The sequence below is a fragment of the Poeciliopsis prolifica genome, unplaced genomic scaffold (assembly GCF_027474105.1).
Source record: "Poeciliopsis prolifica strain line A6 unplaced genomic scaffold, Auburn_PproV2 SCAFFOLD057, whole genome shotgun sequence".
NCBI lineage: Eukaryota > Metazoa > Chordata > Actinopteri > Cyprinodontiformes > Poeciliidae > Poeciliopsis > Poeciliopsis prolifica.
Window position 1 is genome coordinate 2,203,036 of NW_026562432.1, and position 21,673 is coordinate 2,224,708.

General features: G+C 38.9%; 1 protein-coding gene across 1 annotated transcript; it reads right to left on the minus strand.

Annotated features, from left to right (window-relative positions):
- Nucleotides 1–507: 507 nt before the first annotated feature.
- On the minus strand, nucleotides 508–20,484 carry znf507 (zinc finger protein 507). Its single transcript, XM_055060079.1, has 7 exons — nucleotides 20,397–20,484; nucleotides 15,914–18,226; nucleotides 13,244–13,361; nucleotides 13,032–13,140; nucleotides 8,659–8,763; nucleotides 3,716–3,850; nucleotides 508–2,215 (listed from the first exon to the last, which is right to left on the minus strand). Exons 2-7 carry the CDS (start codon nucleotides 18,221–18,223, stop codon nucleotides 1,927–1,929), a joined length of 3,066 nt encoding a protein of 1,021 aa, XP_054916054.1. The 5' UTR covers nucleotides 18,224–18,226; nucleotides 20,397–20,484; the 3' UTR covers nucleotides 508–1,926.
- Nucleotides 20,485–21,673: the final 1,189 nt, after the last annotated feature.

Sequence of the window (21,673 nt, forward strand, 5' to 3'; positions counted from 1 at the left end):
CATGAGTATTTATGCTGACATTCCTAATACTAAGTGCAACTAACAGATTTGAGTAAATGTACGACCGCTTTCAGCTAATCTCTACATACACTCTTCGAAGCAATATATTTATCAAATGTTCATGCAATCATTTTTAGTGTAGCTTTGTTGTGAGCCAACCTGGAATAACCAATCTGTTTTAGTCCAAACTACTTATCCACCTTATTCCTGGTGATGCTGCTGTAGGATTCAGTGTCTACGGCTTCCTGCAAGACAGCAGCAGCAGCACTAAGAGTTTCGTTTTGGGAAGATAATCATATGAGCTGTACTGCTTGGATGGAATACTTAGTGGAATGCAATATTTTAAGTGCCAGGATCCACATATTGATGATACATTTGGCCAAATGGATAGATTCAAAACTTCAAGATCAGTATGGTTGAGGTGACAAGGTATAGTAGGAAAAGGTTTAGAAGAAATTGTGCTCATCTTCTACATTGTCACTGCGATATTCAGGAGTAGTACTGCGATATTCAGGAGTAGTACTCCTGATTTCATGATCTCCTGACCTGGATTTGTTTTGGACACTTTTACCAGACCAAACTGAGCTTCAGGAGGTTTGTGTTAAACAGGCACCCGAAGTGAAACAGGATGACTCCTGAACACGCAGTTCATGCACAGCATCATGGTTACAGAAATAAGGTGGATAATACAACTGCTTTCATTCAAAAACGTTTCACTGTATTGTCTCAACCATGACATGAAACAAAATGTTCAACTGCATAGGCAATTACAGTGAGCCCTCAGTGATCTGTGAAACCTGCCACCCCATCTAAAAAGGCTTACAACTGCCTATATTAATAGCTGAAATACTAGATATATCTTAATATGCATTAAAACACACAGTGGAAAGCATCTTAGCGCTATCGCCGTAGCCAACATCTACAGTCTTCCTCATCTCTCTTGAAAACGAATGCCGCTTCTGGATTGACTGGTTTGCTAACGCCAGCTAATGGTGTGTCAGGTAGCATTGCTTTTAAGTAGCTTCACTTCCCAAGTGGAATTTTCTTGGAGAATATTTACAAAAACTATTAATAAATGGGTGGATTTTTTGCAAATAACATGAAATCATGTCCACAGGATAATTTGTAAATGCTGAACCATGAGTGGCGGGGGTCCGCTGTGTTTACAAATGTTCTGATCAGAAGATGATTTGTACTTTTTGAGAATGTTAAAATATAATAAAAGCTTCACTAAACACACACACTCACACCAACAACATAAACAGCAGGAGATATAAAAATACATACAAATTTTTGCTTTCAAATGAACATAGCACCACAAACATGAGATAACCGTATCTCCTTTAAGGAAACATTTTCCTACATCCTAACCTTGGCACTGGCAGATTCAAATAATGGCTCTACTAACAACAGACTTCCCTTTTTGTCATTCCTTTTGTCTACAGGCATTTACAACAACCCCTCAGTCAATGTACATTACTTCTACTTCCTTCTCTACTTTACAAACCATACAGCAAACTTAAAGAAACTGGCAGCTAACGGAAAAACAAACGGATAAATACTCCTTCTGTTTGAGCAGCGATGCGAGTCTTTAGGCTCTGATGAAGGTATGCTGCTAACTCTTTACAGGATGAGAACCTCAGACATGTCATGCTAAACATGGTAAATACTACAGTAGCAATGAAAGAGCTGCCATCATAAAAAAGTGATCAAATTAGGGAAGAAAATAAGTCAATGTTTTGTGATTTAATAAAGGTTGAGCTTATTACTGTTCGAACTTGGGCCAAAGCTTTGAATGGTGAAATGCTTTGACATGAATATTAACGAATTAAAATCACATTTCTCTTCTGAAGCCTGTAATAGGTGCCTGTGTGACACAGCAGCCATTGCAGTGACCTCTGACCTCTCATCACCTCCGGATGTGTGTCATTCTGCTGTCTGCAGGCCGGCCTGGGCCTCTGCCTCCTGCTGCTGCTCCTTGTTAAGGATGATGCTGATGATGTCGCCCTCATGCTCCTTCATGTGCTCCATCAGACGCTGTTTGCTGGTGGACTCGAAGCCGCAGATGCAGCAGCAGAACAGCAGAACGCAGTACTCCATGGGGGGCCCCGACATGGCAGGTCCTGTGTGTGGAGGGCCCTGGGATGCGGCCGGGTTCTTCCCCTGGGCGGGGCACTGGGTGGAGTCTGGCGGGGGGCTGGGGGGTCCAGCAGGGCTGTCGGAAGGCAGAAAGGCTTTTGTTACTGATGTGTGTGTTGGGTGAGGGTCCACCTGGGTACTGGCCGTCTCCTATAAAGGCAGGGCCACCACTGGACACTCGGCCCCAGACTCCGGGCCACCAGGGACTCTGAGACTCTCTGAAGGGAACACAAGTCAGCTTCAGGGAGGAATCCACAGCATGTGGCAGGGTTTCACAAAAATCTAACTTTTCCATAAGCTCACATATCCAAACATTCAAATAATCATCATGGATATTTTTGACCTGTGCTGAGTGGTCCACCAACAACTCATTCTGCAGTCATACAGCAGATCTGGATGCTCATTTCTGATTTTTTGCTGAAATGTGATTTTTAGGGGATTTTTTTGGCCTGTTTCCTTGATGATAAATTAACCCAATAATTATTGTTATAAATGATATTTTCGTTTTTTAGACCTTATTCAAGTTGACATAAAAATCCAAGTTTGCTCCCTCAATGATCAACACACTTTACTTATGTACAGAAAACTTATCACTGGAAGATACTTTAAATATTCAAAATAAGAAAACAAAACAGCCAAAAGCAATAAATAACATGTATTATTAAGTCTCAAAACTAATTTGGAGTTCAAAAAATATCAATCACGAGAACAGAAATTATTGAGCTCATTTTAATTTATCATCCAATTAATTGAGTGATTACTTATTGCAACAGGCCGAGTTGTTCATGCCAATTAGATAAAGGTTCTATGACCCCAAAGCAATCCACAGGTACATATAAACATGGAGGTCAATGTCCAAAAAAGCAACAGTCGCCTTGGTCCATAGATCCATTTTAAAATTATCCACAATTGCCAAATAAAAGAAATGATCCACACTGGGAACAACTTTCTTCTTCTGTTTATGAGTTTATTATTTAGATTTGCTATTAACACTGTGTTTGGTGCCTATAATTATTCCTGCCAAAGCACTCATTAAACAAAATGATGCTCAGAACGTCCACAGAGACCCCTAGTGGACAGCTATAGATGACATCTAGTGTCATCATTTGTGTGACACACAAGTATGAATAAGGCCATTTCAGCTGCATCCACACAGCATGATGCAGTTATTGATTTAAAAAGGGATCAATAATACTGTATGCTACACATTTCAGATCTTTATTTGTGGAAAACGTTGAAAATCGGACAACATGGAGTCGAAGAAGGTCTGGGGTTGGAATCCCATTGTTGATTTTTATCTGCATGGAGTTTAAATGCTCTTCCTGCCACAGGAAGTGAGGATTCTCTCAGGGTGCTCCGACTTCCTCCCACAGTCCAACAACACAACTGATATTAACTCAGCGTTTTAAGACTTTTTACTAAGGCCTTTATGAATCAATTCACATAAAAGACTTTTATGTGAATTTTCAAATGCCAATAAATTTACACTGATCCATAATAAGTGCAAAAAAACTAGCTAGCAAGGTTATGATAGAAGAGCATTGCTGGTAAACTCTGAACAGTGAACAGTGCTTACCGGCTGCTCTGGGAGATGGCCTCGTTGATGGCCTTATTGACCTGCTCATAGTTGTAGTTCTGGTCCCCGGCGTGCTTCCACATGTGGGATTTGAGCGACGGCGGATGGCTGCACACGTAGCCGCACAGGGAGCACCTGGCAAGGAGAGGAAGTGTGACGGAGGAGAAGATGAACGACAGAGCAAAAGCGGATCCAGTGGTAGATGATTTAATACGCGAGCTGAGGTTCTGCTAATCCTCCTCCTCCTTTCTATCAGGAGGAATCATCCCGACTCAAACGGAATGAAGACGGCGAGCTCTGGAGACAAAGAGCTCACAGGGGATTTACAGCAAACTGCTGGAGTCATTTGTCAAATTTGATAGAATTATAGGTAATTCTGTTAAGCACTATTTAAAGGTTCAAAGCTCCAAATGTTAAGAGCGAAGAAAGTCAACCTCCCTCAACCAGCTGACAAAGCAAACTCACTCTGCAAAATTTGATGGTGACACACAAATATTGGAATAAAAATTTTGATTTCATTTTATTATTTGTGTTTATTTTAATTTCTACTAATTTTTGAACAATTGAAAATACAGCAAAGAAAATTAGCTGTCAATGCCAGTGAAATACAATGAAAAATGTGTTGGTAATTATCTCAATAAACAAATCTCTTTAGGATGAGTTTGTACACAAATTATTCTTCTAAATACCCTGACGGTGCCGTCAACAAAAAGTCATAAGTTGATACTGACACATATAAATTGTTATTATCTGGTAGAATTTCCTTCTGTACTCAAAAACATGGATCAAATGTTTTGGTTCTTCTTTCAGAAGCTTCTCAATACGGTCTGCAGGAAGTTTGATCCATTCCTGCACACAGGTTTGTAGGTCGCTCTGCTCTCACACCACCATCATCTCTGCAAAACAAGGCTCTAAGGACAGAAATCAGAACTTTGCTGTCTTTAGGACCCTTCAGGTTTAAGGTTAGGGTCATTGTCCATTTGCAAGTTTCCAATCTCTTACAAACTTCAGCCACCACCTTCTGAAGTGTTTGTTAATTTTGTGCATCAAAACTAAAACTCTCACTCTTTCAGGCAGTAAGTTCATCAACAGTCTGCTCTGTTATGCACTTTTTTTGAGAAAAAAAACAAACAAACTGAAAACTAAAATTATCTAAAAACAATGCTTATTGTTGTGAATTATGTAATTAAGAAGGTTATTATAATTAGAACAAAACTAAATAATACAAACTGAAACTGAGAAAACATTTTTGTTTACTGAAATAATATTGGTAATAATTAAAAACTAAAACAAACTGGAACTATGTCATGCATTTATAAAACTAACTAAAACCTACTAAGATGATAGATTTAATGTCCTTTGTATTGTGTTTTGAATCTATCCATTAGTCTTTCAAACTGAAAATTACAGTACACCACACTCCCCCTGGTGGCACTTATGCTAGTCTGCAAAATGTCGAGAACAAAAGTTGGGGAAAAACTCCAGTTAGCTGTTGCTCAAGAATAATCATATTTTGAAAATGGTGTCTTCTGTTGAGTATTCATTACTCAACCGACGTAAAGATAATCATAATACAAGAGATGGACCTTTTTGAGTTCTACCTATGGATAAACAAACTAGGACAATAATTAATAAAAGCCAAACTAAACAATATTTAAACATGAATAACTAATACAAGCTATTTAACATACTTTAATCAAAATGAACTGAATCAGACAAAGAAAAAGTGATGACAAAATAAAACTGAGCTCTAATTAAAATTCCAAAACTACCTAGCAGTTTTGAGATTTGGGATAACCTTGGTGATCAATTCATCTCAACATTAATTCATTTTTTTTAAAATTGAATTTAAAGTTGCTACTTCTAATAGAAAACCTGCACCATATCTTTATTTTATGGTTAGTTATTTTTATTGAATTAATACAGGTTAAGGTGTAAAATCATTATGGTGCAAACTTGAACCACCCAAAATCGACATTAGCAGAAAACAAGGAATCATCAGCAGCCAGGAAAAGTTTGTCACTTCTTCATCTCAATTCTGTGATTCTTTCCAGGTTGGCTGATGATGCCAACAGAGTTCACTGAGAGATCATAATGTGAAATTTGGTGCAAATTGAAGCTTAATATATCATCAATCATCCCAGTATTACCCAAATGTGTCAAACAAGGGAACATGATGTCACAGTGAACTGCTGTTTGACCACAGAAAGCTGTTCATCCACTGAGTAATTACACAGAGTCAGTTTAGAGAAATTCCCCGGAGCTGTTGGAGAGACGTTGTGTTAACAACGTCCAAATGGAGAACCTAACAACCTGGGCCGCAGCCACAGCTGCTACAGCAGCAGAACCAAACCACACATTCAACTGATTCCAGTTGGCACCAGCACTTTCTATTAGTAGAACATGTTCACATGTTGCCTTAAGTTGATTCCGGTTTATAGTCACTAATCGTCACTAATGAGACAACCTGGAGACTTTATTTCCTTGTGAGATTTTGTGATGTACATGTAAGTGTGGGTAAAACAGACATTTACCGTAAGAAAATCACTGCCAAAACTTTACAAGTCAGGCACTGAGCAAAGTGAAGCTTGTCTGGTAAAAACCAGCCTCTTGTTCTTCCCTTTGATTCGTCCAGAGGGTCTGGGTCTTAAAAAAAAAGGGTCTTAAAAAAAAGGTCCAATACACACCCAGTGTAAGAGCTGCAAGTACGCTGACGTAAAACCAAGCAGTAAGTGCACGGTCAAGACTTCCCAATGCTGACCAATGGGATAACTGGAAGTATAAAAAGGGATTGATGATAAGGAACGTGGAGATTTTGGGGAAAGACTTTTTGGAACAATGATTTTGTATTGATGCATCTGTGGTAGAAGTGATAATAAATCTCCCAACCTGTCGTGGCTGGCAGTAAAGGACTCGTCTCTAAGTATTATTGGTTTACTTATATAACCAAGAGTTTTGCACCTTCTGATTCTCCAACAAAAATTATATAAATACAGGGGATTACAGTCAAGCATCGCAAAAGCAGAAATTTCTCATTTTACATAAAAAAAAAATTTAATTAAAAACATTTTAAGGCATTCATTTAAGGCATACATGAATTTAAGGGTAAGTAGACACCCTGCTGAACTTGATTAAGCATAAAAAGTTTAGCTTTTTAAAAGTGAAGTCTGGACTTGACTCAATTTAAAAATTAATTTGAAGCTTTTGGAGTTTTTCTTCATTGTCAATCGGTCACCCAATAATGTCTTCAGAGGAACTAAAGACAGAATATCGAGCGTCTCCTAAATGAACTGTCCTTCCCTAATATTCTTCTTCACTCTCTAACCTAATTTGCTTTATTTGTGGCCTGTTTTACTTGAATTAAGAGCTCTGAGTGCTTGTTGGCTCGGCAGCAGCAGTTTCCCATTTAACTACTTTTCTTGCTTATCTGATGAAGAAATAATGAAGGCACAGCCCACACCTGGACATTAAAACGCAGCACAAACAGTGCATTTACATTTTAACCAATAACAACAATGATTTAACAAATTAAGGAGCAGTCATTTTAAATATTAGGAGGTGGAAGGCAAAGTTGCACTAATTGTCTTTTCAATGTTTTATGTAATCATGTGACCACACATCGACTGCTCAGTTTCAGGAAACATTGTTGTTTTTGTGTTACCTTTGAAGATCAGGAAACGTTCAAGTCTTTCGCTGCAATTTATGTTTTTCCTTCTAAAATGTTTACCTAATTTAAGACTATTTATAAATCAGTTGACCTCTGAGCTTTAATCTCATCAAAAGCTTCATTGATCTGCTGCTTCATTTTTGAAACTGTCTCTGGAGTCCTGCTGTCAATAAAAGGCTCTCTAAACCACTTCAGGCAAAAGAGAAAAAAACAGCAAAACTTTATTATTATATGAGGCTAGAGCTGAATGATATGGCATTATGATATAAAAACACATGATGTCAGTGTTTTATATCAGTTGATATTGAAAATTGTTGATTTGTTTTTGTTTTGAATATCTGAAATACTGACAAACTTGTGTCGTGATCATTCCTGTTTTATCCAAAGTTGTCGCTCCACGGAGAATTAAAACCTCCTTAAGAACAAGGAAACACAGTGACAAAACCTGAAACTACTGTTGCACAAGAACAGGTTGTTGCTCAGTCACCAAAGAGGGAGTGATTTAATTGATGTCAAGGTTAAGTTGCTAAAGTCTTTCCTTTGCCTATGTTCCCCAGAATGTTGTGGATTGCAGTTCAGTGAATATTCAGTCTTCACCTTCCAAATACAAAGACTTTTAGTGATTTTAACCATTCAAATGAGTCCCATTTTTGTAGTTTTATACTTTTTTCTTTAGCTTTTTTCTTTGGTTTGTTGTTTTTTTGAATTTTCTTCTACTTCATGTATAGCATTTTGAACTGCCTTGCTGCTGTAAATCTGCTCTACGAATAAAATTACCTTACCTTTATTGCCAAAAGATGATTTAGAGAAAAAAAAAATCCTTTTGGAAAAAATGTTTTTTTTTTGGAGGGGGGGACTGGAGGGTTCCTTTAATTTAGGAAGGTGACAGAACATTGAATATTCTGCCAGACATATTATTTATTATATCAACATATGCTCCAAGCAGGAATGAACAATTTCATGCAAATCCAGGAGGATTATGCAAATATGGATGTGTGTTTTTTGCTCTGGGAGGGGTAACATTTGATTTTTACTGCTAAAAACAATCTTTGAAAATACAACATGATTATTATTGTAATTGACAGGGCTCCAATTTTTTTTCTTTTTTTTAAATTTCTATGAACAAAAAATATTATAAATTGTGGAGGACCCCTTTTGGTCAGGGGCCCATAGAATTGTTATAACTTTTTCTCCGTGTACGGTGCCCCTGAATTCATAGACTCATAAAATTCAGCTAATTTTGAAACCAGATGTAGTTTCCACCTCTGCATCTCACCTGTACTGCTCCAGCAGCTGCACAGCCTGGTGCTCCTGAGGATGCCTCCTCATGTGGCTCTTCAGGCTGTTCATGTTGGTGGTAGCAAAATCACAGCTACAGCAGCTAGAAGACGGAAGAAAGGAAAGAAAAAGGAAGAAGAAACAAGAAGATGAGCTGTCAGTTTAACGAGTTGCGTACCGAGGTCATTGTGCTGCTTCTTTACACTTGTAGCCTGAAGGGAGATGAGAAGGATTTACAGCAAAAAACAGAGAGGAAATTGCTACTTTAGGAATAAATCGTGACATGTTCTGCTGCTCTGCTCTCTGGACGTTCTGCTTGGAAGATGAGGCTGACTTTGGCTGTTGCTCAGGGGCAAATACCCTTCTGCTCAAGGTCTGGAGATGGGAGCAGCGCCCGTGGCCATGTGGATGCCATTAAAACTAAGCAAGAACTTTCTGAGTCAACACAAGCAAACTCTTACTAACCTGATTAGAAAACACATGCATCACAATTTATCTCCCTCTTCTTTTCCATAACTGCTTCAGGTAGTTCCTGAATTGCATTTTGGGTTTTTTTTTTTTTTAGCTGCTCTGCAACTAACAGTGATAAGGATAATGGAGAAACCCCAACTGACATTTTTTTTTTGTTGTTGTTGTTTTAAATTGAGTATTTAGGAAAAATAAAGGATCTAAGGAAACAGTTTGTGTTATTAGAACAATGCATTAAATGAAATTCAAGCAGCTTTCAAGATTAGAAGAGGGAGGGCATTGCAGTTTGATTAAAAATGTATGTGGTGGATCCACTGTTCATAGAAGTGTGGAGTACAGAAAGGTAGCAACTGCAAAAGTTTTGTTCTATTTCAAAATGACTACTGGACTTCATTATACACAGCTGAACCCTTTTGACCTCTACACAGCTATAGATAAATAATAAATATCACACTCTTCGTTTACCTGCTAAGATCCTCCAACACTCTTACATAGAGAACATGAACATGTCAACGATAAGACAAAAAAAAAATATTCTGAAAGATTTGCAGTGGAAGTGGCTGATAAACGCTCTGTTCAAAAATTATGAAGAAGTCATCCAACACTGTGAAAATGTGCTGCAGCCTTTCTGGACTCAACATGGGAACGATTAACAGGCACTGAGAATGAGCTCATGACCGTAAGCTGCAAACTATGGTGATGTTAGCATCTGCTTTTGATTGGAGCAAAAACTAAAAGGGCTATTTACAGTTTTGTTTTCAACAAATCATATCAAAATCAAAATTGAAAATATTCCAGTAAACACAGATCAATTGGGGATTAAAGTTGCAACATTTGTAACATTTTTAGCTCGTGAGGTTGACTTTCACACTGCTTTGTGTAAATGAAGAAACAGCATGCCGACCTCTGAAGACGACACTGAACACAACTCTCTTCTTTACGAAATGTAAACAAAACTGGAGCGGCGTGAGATTTTAGCAGTTGGATGGTTTCTTTTTTGTCTTTGGCAAACGACGAGTCAGTTCTTATGCTGGTGCTAAATTGGCATGTTTGATTGTATTTACCCAGAATGCTACAGTCCACTTCCTGTTTTTGGAGCAGTCTATCGTCTAAGTTCACTTAAACTGAGCTGAGACCTAGTTTTTTGGTGGACCAGAGTTTTTTTGGGTTTTTTTTTGCTCCAACGCAGAGTTTGAATACACATTCACACTTCCTCAAACCAACTGGACTTTCTAGAGAAACAAACTAGAGTGTAATTAAAGTGGACTAAGCAGGGCTGGTGTGAATGTCCAGAGAGTAGATTCTTGTAAACAGCACCAGATTGATGAAAACTTGATTGGATGTTTAATAAAACAGAACTTTTCAAAGGTTTTCATGCCACCCAAATATTTTTGTCAGTAATATTTTCCCACTAAAATATTATAGCAATTATATTGTGATATATTAAATTATAATGATATTATATTGTAGCAGTATTAGGGCCAAAACAAATATACCACTCCTATGTTCAGATCAGAGTTATTATAGGCCATTGTCAGACAGATTCTGACAAATGAGAAGAAAAATTATGTTAGCACTGGAGAGGCTAACAGCTAGCATGCCAAGGCTAGGCACCCACTGGATTTCACACTACAGTAACTACAGTAAGTTCAGCCTAAAGAGCAGGCAGTGAGGAAAACCAACCTTCAGTTTGAAGAAAACCAGAGCTAGAGCTTAAATGCAAATAACATTTTGATGAAATAAAAGGAACATCTCCCTCCTAACCTCTCAACAGTAAATGCCTGCATTTATGTCATTGGTGGTGATTAATTTTAATAGCATAAAAACAAGATAATAGAGGATATCTCCACAGTCTGTCCGTTACACTGATCCAGAGGGGGAAATTGTTCAGTATTACGGCACAAATATAATCAGATCACTCTATTGGCTCTTCAAGCTCAATTAATTGTCACTCCTTAATTAAAGTAGTTGTTCCAACAGTTGCAGAGATTTCTCAGCAAGGGAGACGGCAGACATGATGCATCACAAGCAACATGTTCGCACCACATGTAGTGCATTTACATGTAGTGTGTAAAGAATGTACTGCAGTCTTTACACATTTTGTCTGACAATTTTGGAGTGAATTGGAGTAACTTGCACCTTTCATCTGAGGGTTTGATTGAAGCTGCAGAACAGAGTAGAACCGTGGCTGTCATTCTACTGAAGCAAATGTGATCCAACTCCAAGTTCCCAGCCAGGGATTTGACTTTGACGATATTTTCTGTGTAAGACCACAATAGACTTAGATATCAAATAAAAAAGTTACATCTATTTTTTTATTTATTTTTTGCTGACATTTTTAAATAGTTTGTAAAAAACGAAAAGTGAGGATTCCAACTTTTTCCTAAAATATTCTCAAATTCTAATTAAATATTGATGAGATAAAAAATTTTTACTGCTGAAATAAAGAAAATCCGACTTTATAGGTTTATCTTTTTGCAAATGTCATGTCTGTGAGGCAGCTTTGCAAGCTAATTGTGTGTTTTCTTTCCTCTGTGGGAAAGAAAATATAAAGAATTTTTTTTTTAATAGGTGGCTAGTTGCAGTACTACATTGTGCTTGCATTCCCTCTCAATATGTTGCCTAAAACTACTGGCAAGCAAGTGGTAGTACACCACAAAACTGCCAGATTACACAGCCTCAAGAGAAAATATACATACCATATACGTAGAGGAACTTTGGACCACACCTTTTAAAAAAGAAGTATGGTAAATTTCCACAAAACACAGACCAAAAGCAGGAAAACCCAGCTATAGGTAGGACATTGTTTTATTTTGTTATTATTTCCTGGATTTGCTGAAAAGCTTCTTGCTCTGGCCATTTACCCTTTCATACAGTGGGAAAGATGATTCTCTGCATGAGAAACAGTCCTCACAGCACCTTCATGTGTCCAACACAGAAGACTTGATTTGAATCAGAAAGTTGCACATGTGACCTCAGCAAGGTAGTAGCAAGATTGCTGCCCTCTCCTTCTCCTCGTTGAAATGTTTGTATCTAGAACTGCTTGAGTTCTTGTGTGTGCTCACAGAAACAGCACACACAACCTTTCTGAGTAGATTTTTCATTTTTAGAGTGACATAAACACATATATGTGCTTATGTCAACACAACACGTCCAATCACAAACAGTGTATGTGATAAACGCAGTGAAAGCTCTGAGTGGGGACGCTTTCATCCTGATTAGCAAACTTTTACTGCCATCTAAAGGTTCCTTGGAGCATTGCAACTAACAGACATTTAAACTGGACTTTCATAGAAAAAGACAGAAATGTCAGCAATAAAACACAATGTCTTTTCTGCTAAAACTGGCTAGAAACTTACAGGTTTCTGACCTCACAATGTCAGATAATGTCCTAGGTTTAATATTATAAATTTGCACCTTTTGTAGTGGAAGACTGTTTTGTTTTTCCTTGCATATTTGCCACTTTTTTTTTACATCAAATAACTTTTTTTTTTTGTAAATATGTGCATTTGTAGAAATATTTCAGTTTTTTTTAGCAGAAATTTACTCCTGAGCCATTGTACTTTTTGTTTGTAATCTAAAAAAAGCCCTAAAATCTAAGGGCATGATAGAACACGTAAATAATAACGTCAAAATTACATTGGTGTTTAATGTCCATAGTCTTTCAAGCGCAAATAGAATTTGACCTGAAGTTAGCACTTTAGAATTAGCATCTGTTAAATAAAGTGTTTATCTAACGCTTTAGCGTTAGAGGAACTAATTATATGACCAGTGTTTTAGGTTTAGTGCAGCTGACCTTCTAGTTAGCTGCTCTTAACATTAAGAGATTAGCCTCACAGCAGCGTAGATAGATTTCTCCTTTACTTTCTACTATTCTGCCATTATTTTTTATGAAGAACTTACCGATACGGTTTGTCAGAGTTATGGATCCGCCTGTGGTTTCTCACCCCTACATATGTAGAGCTGGTATAGTTGCACACATCACATTTGTACATCTTTGGCACCCCACCTTCTGGAAGGAACAGACAAAAGCAGACAATACTTTTAGCCTCCTGAGGAATGATGCTCAAAGATTCAGCGATAGAGTTAGAAATCTGAGCTTTTCACTTTCTTACCTTCATCTGTTCCCCGTTCAGATTCTTCCATTGGGGTGATTGTGTCAGTCCCCATTGTGGGTGATGGCGTGTCGCTGCTGCAGCTGTGGTGCTCTCTTTCATGACTTCTTAACTGACTCTAGTTAGAAAAAAAACACTCACATGGAAACTAGGAAACTTGGCATGACAACAGATAAGTTAAATAAAATAGTTACCTACTGGTACACTAATCGGTTTAATAGGTCTAAATCCCATCTACAATATGAAGTGCAGATGTCACAGTAAGCATCAGTTACAATTATAACTTCTATTGCCTGAGTTCCCAAATCTGTGGAATTAATCTAATTAGCTTTTCTTCTAACTGTGGAAATTCATCCAAATCCTAGTATCTGAACAGCTATCCGGACTTTATTTAAAACAATCCAAAGAGCTTTAACAATTTCACTTTGTTCCACATGATAATAAGACCATTTATTTATTTAGTCAAAAAAATTACCTTAAGGAAGTCAGTGTGTGGTTAGGTTTATACACTCTATATTGTTTGAAAATCTCTATGAGCAACTCTGAGGCTCTTTCACACACATGAAAACAACATCCAACATTTCTGTTATTGATTTCTGATATTGCTACTGCTGATAACCAACATTTTATATATTTGCTATTTTATATATGTTCTATATCTCCCTACTCTTTCAACACAGAGTGAAAGCCGCCACTCTCTTCCCTTCTGAAACACAAATGGCAAAAAGATGGAAGTAAGCATCAGTCATTAATATTGGCCCAGTTTTACTTGTTGGATCAATTTGGACATGTTATTAAAAATCAGCCGATATTGATGTCGATGCTGATATATTGTACATCCCTGACTTTTGTCTTGTGAGCCAAAATAATAAAGCCAAAAATAATCGAATGTCAATTTAGATGGTTAACAATAAACTAAGTTTGCAATATTGCATTGAATAAATAAAGCAGTGTGATGTGTTAATTATTGTGCATGCAAAATCTTGAAAGGCTTTTACACATTGCTTGGCAAATTGAAAGAAACACTTCCAATTTAGAAATTAGATTTTTAATGGCCAGAAAACTGCAACAAGTGCCCTCCGAGCAACAGGCTATTTAAATCAAATCTGTTTTTTCTAAGTAGGCAAGTAGCTGTCCATTCAGGCTGCTACTTTTGAACAGTGACAGTTTCAAGAGAAAAAATGGTGTGTATTTTTATTCATTTATTTTAAATCAGTTTTTATCCTTTCATACCTTCAACCTCTGTAGGAACATACTACATTTGTAAATGTGTGTGGCATTTATTTAAAGGAAAACACACAAAGACTTCACTTCCTAATGCTATCCATGCTAAGCACACTTGTTTTCATGTTATCTCAATTTAAAGCCCTGTTGTACAGCGTCTGCTCTCACACATTCAGTGTGATGTTACATTCAGTCCCAGTATAAATGACCATAAAACAATCTAATTCTTAAATAGAAACTTAAGTCTGCTAAAACTCACACTTGCTGCTCAAAGCTTCACTAATAAGAGTTACAAAATCAGCCACTTGGATCAGTGCCTCTGGAACTGGGAATGTTTTACTGTGCTTTTAAGGAACGCAGCACTAAACGTGACATGTTTGCAGTACAATAATATGTGCAACTCTGAGATACAGTGAATATTCTGTTACAACACCAGGGATTTCTGAATAATTTCCACCTTTCATGTGATGTCTAACAACTCAACTGTAAAAATAACCTGAAGCCTTTAAGAGGGAAAAGAAACTCTGAGAAACTGTAACGTGATTGCACAAGTGTGACTGCAAGGGTCTGCACAGATCTTCCGGGTCATCAGAGGAATCGCATTACTGGGTACAAATTGGGAGAAGATTACAAATGAACTAAGACTTCAGACTTCAGACTTCATTGAACAAAGTAAAGCCAGTCCTTATCAGAAAAAATATGGTGCAACAGCAACAAGAGTGAGAACATCCTTCCAAAACTGACAAAAAGATAAGAAAACCAAAAGGTTGCAAAGTCACCTACAGCAACACTAGAGGAGATGCAGGAATGTCTGTCTGTGTAGGACATGTAGCAGAAATTACCCAAAATCTTTAGATGTCTGAGTTATGTGGCTGGAGGAAACTTTTTCTTACAAAGAAAAACATTTGAGTCAGCCTAAATGTAGCAATAAACACATTTTTGTTTAAAAAAAAAAAACAGTGAAGAATGGTGGTGGCATCATGCTTTGGGAATGTTATTTTTCCAGCTGTAACTGCTGACTTACTAGGAAAGCATGCTCAGCTCTAACTATTAGTCAATTCGCTCTTGTTTTTTATGCTGTCACATACAGGTGAAAAAAAGTTTTGAAAATATTTATCTCGTCTCATTTTTGATGTCATTAAAACTTGACATGTCAACAGGGATGTGAAGACTTTCTAAATCCAGTGCAACTGTTTCACTGAAAGACAACCCAAATAAAAAAAATCACAGCATCCGATAATATTAAATGTATGTAGTGCCTGCACATGAAGATAGAAAGGAGGCACACTGGAAGTATGAAAATCTGCTGTAACTGATTTTAATTATTTAAAAAAGTAAGTTTTATTGCAAGCCCATCAGCTGGACATGTCTAAATCTGGTTTCTGAGCAGGGTCAGTGAACAGCTGTCAGTGAGCTTCTGAAACAGAAGCAGGAAGTTCTTCTCACCTTGTAGTGGAAGGCATCCGGACAGTATTTGCACTGGTGCATTCTGCTCTTGCAGTGGTAGATCATGTGGTTTTCCAGGTCCTTACTGTCTGAGGCTTTGTGCTCACAGATGGGACACTGGTATGGCGCCCTCTGTCTGTGAACACGCAGGTGCTGCTTAATGTAGCCCTTGTTGCCGCTGCTGTAGTGACACAGCCGGCACCGGTACGGCCGCTCACTGCCCGGGTTGTAATCCACCAGCCCGCCATCGGCTGGGCCGACCAACCCATCAATGCCTGGAATGTTACACACGTAACTCTCGGTTCTGTTGCCAGTGATTGCTGCGGCAACAGCCCCATTCTGGAACTGTGCGTTATCCTGAAGCTCTTTCAAGATATCTTCATCTGAGGTGTTCTGGTCTGAGCGCTCTCTGAGTCTTTCGATGACGGTAAGAAGTGAAAGGCTGATTCCGGCTTTAGTGGTGGGACCTTCCTCATCACCCTCTCCAAGGCCCAGGGGTCCTAATTCCTCCTGTTTGGCCTGGCAAAGCTCCAGGTCCAACAGGGCTGCAGTGTTCTCTACGTCTGACGCCCTCTGTCTACTCTGAGTTCCATCCGAAATCCTTTGATTCTGAAACTGGGGTAAAGCGCTTTTCAGGGTCACCTTAGGACTGGAGGTGGGCAGCTCTGGCATCCTCATCGGCATAGCAACAAGAGCCTCTGCAGCCAGAGAGTGGAGGCGGAGCGACTCGGAATGCGTTCGCTTGCGGCTAGTTGGGGGGATGTTTTCATCCCTTAGGGAGGAGTCACCTTTAGGGAGGGGAGACTTACAGTCACCATCTACTGAAGGATTGTTGGTGGAGTTATCCACACAGCCACCACTTCCTACAGGGTTCTGCTCCTCCTCCTCTTTCACAGCCAGCAAACCCTGGTCCCTATCAATATCTGGGTTGAGGAGAAGAGGCTTTGTGACCATGACGGTGTCTTCGGCTGACGGAAGGCGCTCTACGATCACGTTTATGTGTCCGGCGCTGTTCGGACTGCTGTTAATGATCTTCTGGGCTGACGACAGCAGACTGTCAGGAATGGAGCTGCTCTCTTGGGTCCCGTCCACCTCCATGTCGCCATCTCCTTCCGTAGTCACCTGCACCTCCACCACAGGCTCCTCGGAGCTGACATCTTTGTTGGTGTACCCCTTCTCCTCGACTTCATCTGGAGCCGTTTCAGAACCTTCACTGGAATGCAAGACTGGTGGATTGCAATGATCCTGCTGGTTCTCGGTACTGACAGGCACGCAGAGTTGCAACTTAATGGCAGCAGGCAGCTTCTGTAAATTTTGATCATGAAGACCTGGAGACAGGATCACTAGATCCTCTGGGGGTATGATGTTATTGGTAGCTGCTTGAGTCTCTTGCCTTGCTGGACCACCTTCCTCTTCCTCGAAGATGGGGTAGGAACAGTCGACAAGGCCGGCGTGCTTCCAGGCATGGGTCTTGAGCATTCGCTGCTGGCTGCACACGTAGCTGCAGATCAAGCAACGGTACAAACCATACTCCTCGTAACTATACCACTTTTTCTTTGGTGGGTCACTTGACTTATCTGGTGAACCTTTTCTCGCCTCACTGTCCCGCTCCCCTTCCCCACCCTGTTTCAGAACTCCTTCCTCTTCCGTGGAGGTTCTCATCGTGCCACCCCGGTCGTCGAAGTGCAGTTTGACGTGTGCCTCCAACTGCTCCTGGTCTCTGGACGTGAAGTGACACTCAGAGCACATGAGGATGAGGTCGCTGTGCTGCTCATTGTGCTGCTTCAGGTGCTCTCTGAGCTGGGCCAGCGTCTGGGAGAGGTAGGGACAAAGGCTGCACTGGTAGCACGTTACTGTCCGTTTGAGGTCGATGTGGCCTGAACCGCCAGCAACTTCGCTCGGTGCAGGAGTGATGTTGTTACTGTCGCCCAGAGCAAGAGAAAAAGAACTGCCGTCTGTTTCACTACCATCTGCTTTTGCCTCGTCGTCGCAGCTGTTCTTCATCCTCTTGTTAGGAGAGCTTCCAGGATTCAACCTCACCTCGGAGGAGTCCAGATGTTTCCCTCTTTTCTGCCCCCCCGAAGGGCAATGCCTCTGCGGATGCTGCTCCACTATCTTGCTGAGTTTCTCGATGACCTTGATGAGGGACTCATCCACCTGCTTTGGTTGGACACTCCCTGGGACACCCTGAGCTATGACCCTGTGAGGCTGGGGTTCAAAGGGAGATCCAGGTACTGGAGCAGGGGAAGAAGCATCAGACGTAGGGGAGGACTTTGAGATGATGACAGCAACGCTGCAATTCCCATCCATCACCTAGAAGACAGAGAAAAACATAGCAGTTCAGTCTCTGTGGTTACTGCATATGGTACTCACACAATGATGTAGAATTTGTTCTTAAATTAATTTATGTTGACATGCCTGACGTATGTTTTGTTTGTACTTTTGCACAATAATCACTAGGGTTAGTATGTCCCAAATTTATCATTTTACAAAGAAAAATTATAAACTACAATAATTATTTGTTTTTGCAGATGTATACATAATCATCAGTTTTGGTTTTTAAAAGATCAACTCACACTTGTGTTATTTTTTATTAACTGTGTGGTATGGTAAAAAAATAAAAACTAGTAATCTCATGCCCAGCATGGTCAATTTAAGATTTTAGCTTTAGGCTTCTTGGACCAAACTATAAGGATTTTATATATCATTAATACATTTACAGATAAATTAGAAGAAGTGGATTTTCTATAAAGAATGAACCACAAATGAATAAAAAAAAAAAAACGATAAAAATGAAGTATTTAGTAGTAAACCGCTACATCCAAAAAAACTAGAACATAGTTCAAATTTCACTTCAGGAATGAAGTTAAATAGATGTATAATTGAACTCTAAATCATTGCTTACAGTCAGAGTGATACATTTCTAGCATTTATGTTCATTTTAATTACTAATATTTCAGGTCACCAGTAAATTTGTTGCTTAATAAGCTTCTTGGAGCTGCACTTGTCTGTACTGCTTGCACTCCTCCTGGATTACTGCCAGGTTGGCAGTCTTCCTATGGTCATGTAGGCCACAATATGTTTGTATTACAATTAATATGAAACAACTAAGAACATAAATATTCACTATTCAGTTAGATAAGTTAAATAAATAACCTTTAACAGTATATTCTAACTTATTACTGTAGAACTGTGTTACTCATGGTGGCAGCTCTGTCACCATGCTCTGTCTTTATATTAACTTTGTTCATACTATTTTTGGTCAAGGCACAGAGTGTTTGGTTGATTATTCCTTCTTATTTTAGCTATTTTAGTTGCCCTGCAACTGGAAGGATTTATGCTCTTACTCCCTCCTCACCTTTGGACAGTTGTGATTCCTGACAACTTCAGACTGTGACAACAAGATATTGTCTTTAGCAGCGTAACTATCCACAGTGACTCTCTGGAGGCTAAACTGAAATTGGGTATGTCAATAAGTTGCCAACTACATGGCTACGAAAATCATCTCTGTTGTTTTTTTTTCCATTCGTGTCAGTGATCTTCTAATTTGTCAGCTGTTAACAGTTATCTTTAAATGAACCTAAATAAACACTTGAAAACATCCCGAATTAAACACATTTACCTATTAATTGAAAGGCATCTTAACATCTTACATACTGCTTTAACAGAGAAACAAACAGCATCTCCAGATGTTTCTCTATAAATATAACGTGGTGTACAGATAACACCCGATCTGTCTAATGCAAGAGTGAGTTTGCAAACGATTCCTTCGATAAGCAAGGCTCAGCTTAATCAATTCACGATAAGGCCTCCGCACTTAGCCATGTGCTTCTGTTTACAAACTGAACTCTGAGGAAATGATCACCACTAAAGCGGATCAAATTCCTTTCATCTCTCCAAATCCTCACTTCCCATCTTCCGACCGCAGCTCTCTCTTCCTCTTTCTCCCACTTCTGCTACTATACCAGCCGCTCACAACGTGGGACAGTTTTGGGAAGTGTTTCATAAAAAGATAGTGAGTGAGAGTTTAGTGAAGCCACAGTGGAAACAGCAACTCCACATAAAAGCTTTAAAGTCAGTTTAGTAGCGATTGTTTATGATCCTGATAAAGTTGAGCTCAGTCTCCATCACCATGTCCTTTGACCCGTGTGAGAGGGGCACCTGTTATGTCAGGGTCTAAAAATATTTTCTCCTCTACCCTGTGAAATGAAGTTGAGCACAATCTCCAAACTCACACAGACCCATATTAGCTAACAAGCTAAACCGACTCAGGCAAGTCAGTTTTCTTGTGTTCTTTCAATAAATAGCCAACAAAAGTGCAGACAGTGTTAGCTTCACAGCTTACTGTATGCTATTTAAACACACACACACACACAGTGCTAATAGTTCCACACATGAATATACAACAAGGGCATATGTATTCTCTTTTCGGCTAACTAGTGACGGAGAGCACGTGGAGACGCATGAACGGAAACGCACTCACCAACAAAATGACGCGCGATGCTCTTTGTCCTTAACGCATAAAACTCGGGAGTTTTTATTCGTTAGCTATAAAAAGTGGCCTCTCTGTCTCCACCACATTGCAAAATGGCGAGGATGGAATATCAGTCACGTGACTTTGAGTTAGGGTCAGGTGACCAACGCCGTCTTCAGGTGCCGCTCGTAAACCGCGACGCTGTCTGAAACAATAGAGTTCGATAGAGAACCGTCTTCTTCTTCTTCTCTTCTCACACTTTATCAACAATGAACAGTATCTGCCACGCAGTAGGAAGTGTAAACGAGCTATAAATATAACATATCATTCGTATGAAAAGACTCATAGAAGCTGACTGGTTTTGTCAAGGCCAAGGTCAGCCTCGCTGTTTTCTGCAAGGAAGGAGAGTGAGACACCGGAGCCAACAAGAGCGACTGCCATTACTGGACTTCAGAACCACAGACTGACCCCTTCAGAACCACAGACTGACCCCTTCACCTCTACACTGATATAAGTTCATCCAAAAGGGGTCATGAGAATCAAATGCATAAATTACACTACTAATTTTACATTTGACCATCTTTCTTATTAAAAACAAACAAACAAAAATAACTTTTTCATTGATATTACAATATTCAGATATTCTGAGAAACTGAATGTTGGGTTTTTATTATCCATAAGTGACAATTAGCTAAATGTTTTAAATAAATGACAGTGTGTTGAGTTATAAGTTAAATTTTTTAAGACCAAATTATTAACATAAATTAGTTTTTACTAATGCTGCAGCTTGACAATAGTCGTATCACTCCATCAAGTTGAAATAGAAAATGAATTAGATAAATGTGTCAATTAAAGCCCCAATTATTCTATACTTTTTATTATGTACTTTTGATCTTGTGTAATATTTACATTTTCTGAAAGATTTAATTTCTGGGTTTTTATTATAAGCCATCATGGTTTTGTATGTTTTATATATGTGTGACACAAATGACAAAAATTCTAAACTTTTTTTTTATTTTTATGGCATTCTAATTTCTTGAGCTGTATTTGTATTGCTCCAGCATTGGTGGAACAAGTTGTTTTTGAATTTCTTTTTTATCCGACAGGAAAGCCCAGACCGTTACATAAAAATTAAACATTTCCTGGTCCCTCCGAAAATTCCATCATTTTTAATAATATTTTCATTGTTGTTTTTCTTCATGGGAATTTGCAAAAGATCATGACATGAGAAATAAGAACCACAAAGAAAGAAGGTCAAAAAAGCGAGACAAAAACAGACTGACAAA

What these genes read in the sequence shown, in the direction of transcription:
- znf507 (XM_055060079.1), bottom strand. Translation starts at nt 18,223, where the DNA reads ATGGATGGGAATTGCAGCGTTGCTGTCATCATCTCAAAGTCCTCCCCT. An exon ending in TGAACGGGGAACAGATGAAG is followed by an intron (nt 13,141 to 13,243) that starts GTAAGAAAGTGA and finishes TGTTCCTTCCAG; the next exon opens with AAGGTGGGGTGCCAAAGATG. An exon ending in AACTCTGACAAACCGTATCG is followed by an intron (nt 8,764 to 13,031) that starts GTAAGTTCTTCA and finishes TCCGTCTTCTAG; the next exon opens with CTGCTGTAGCTGTGATTTTG.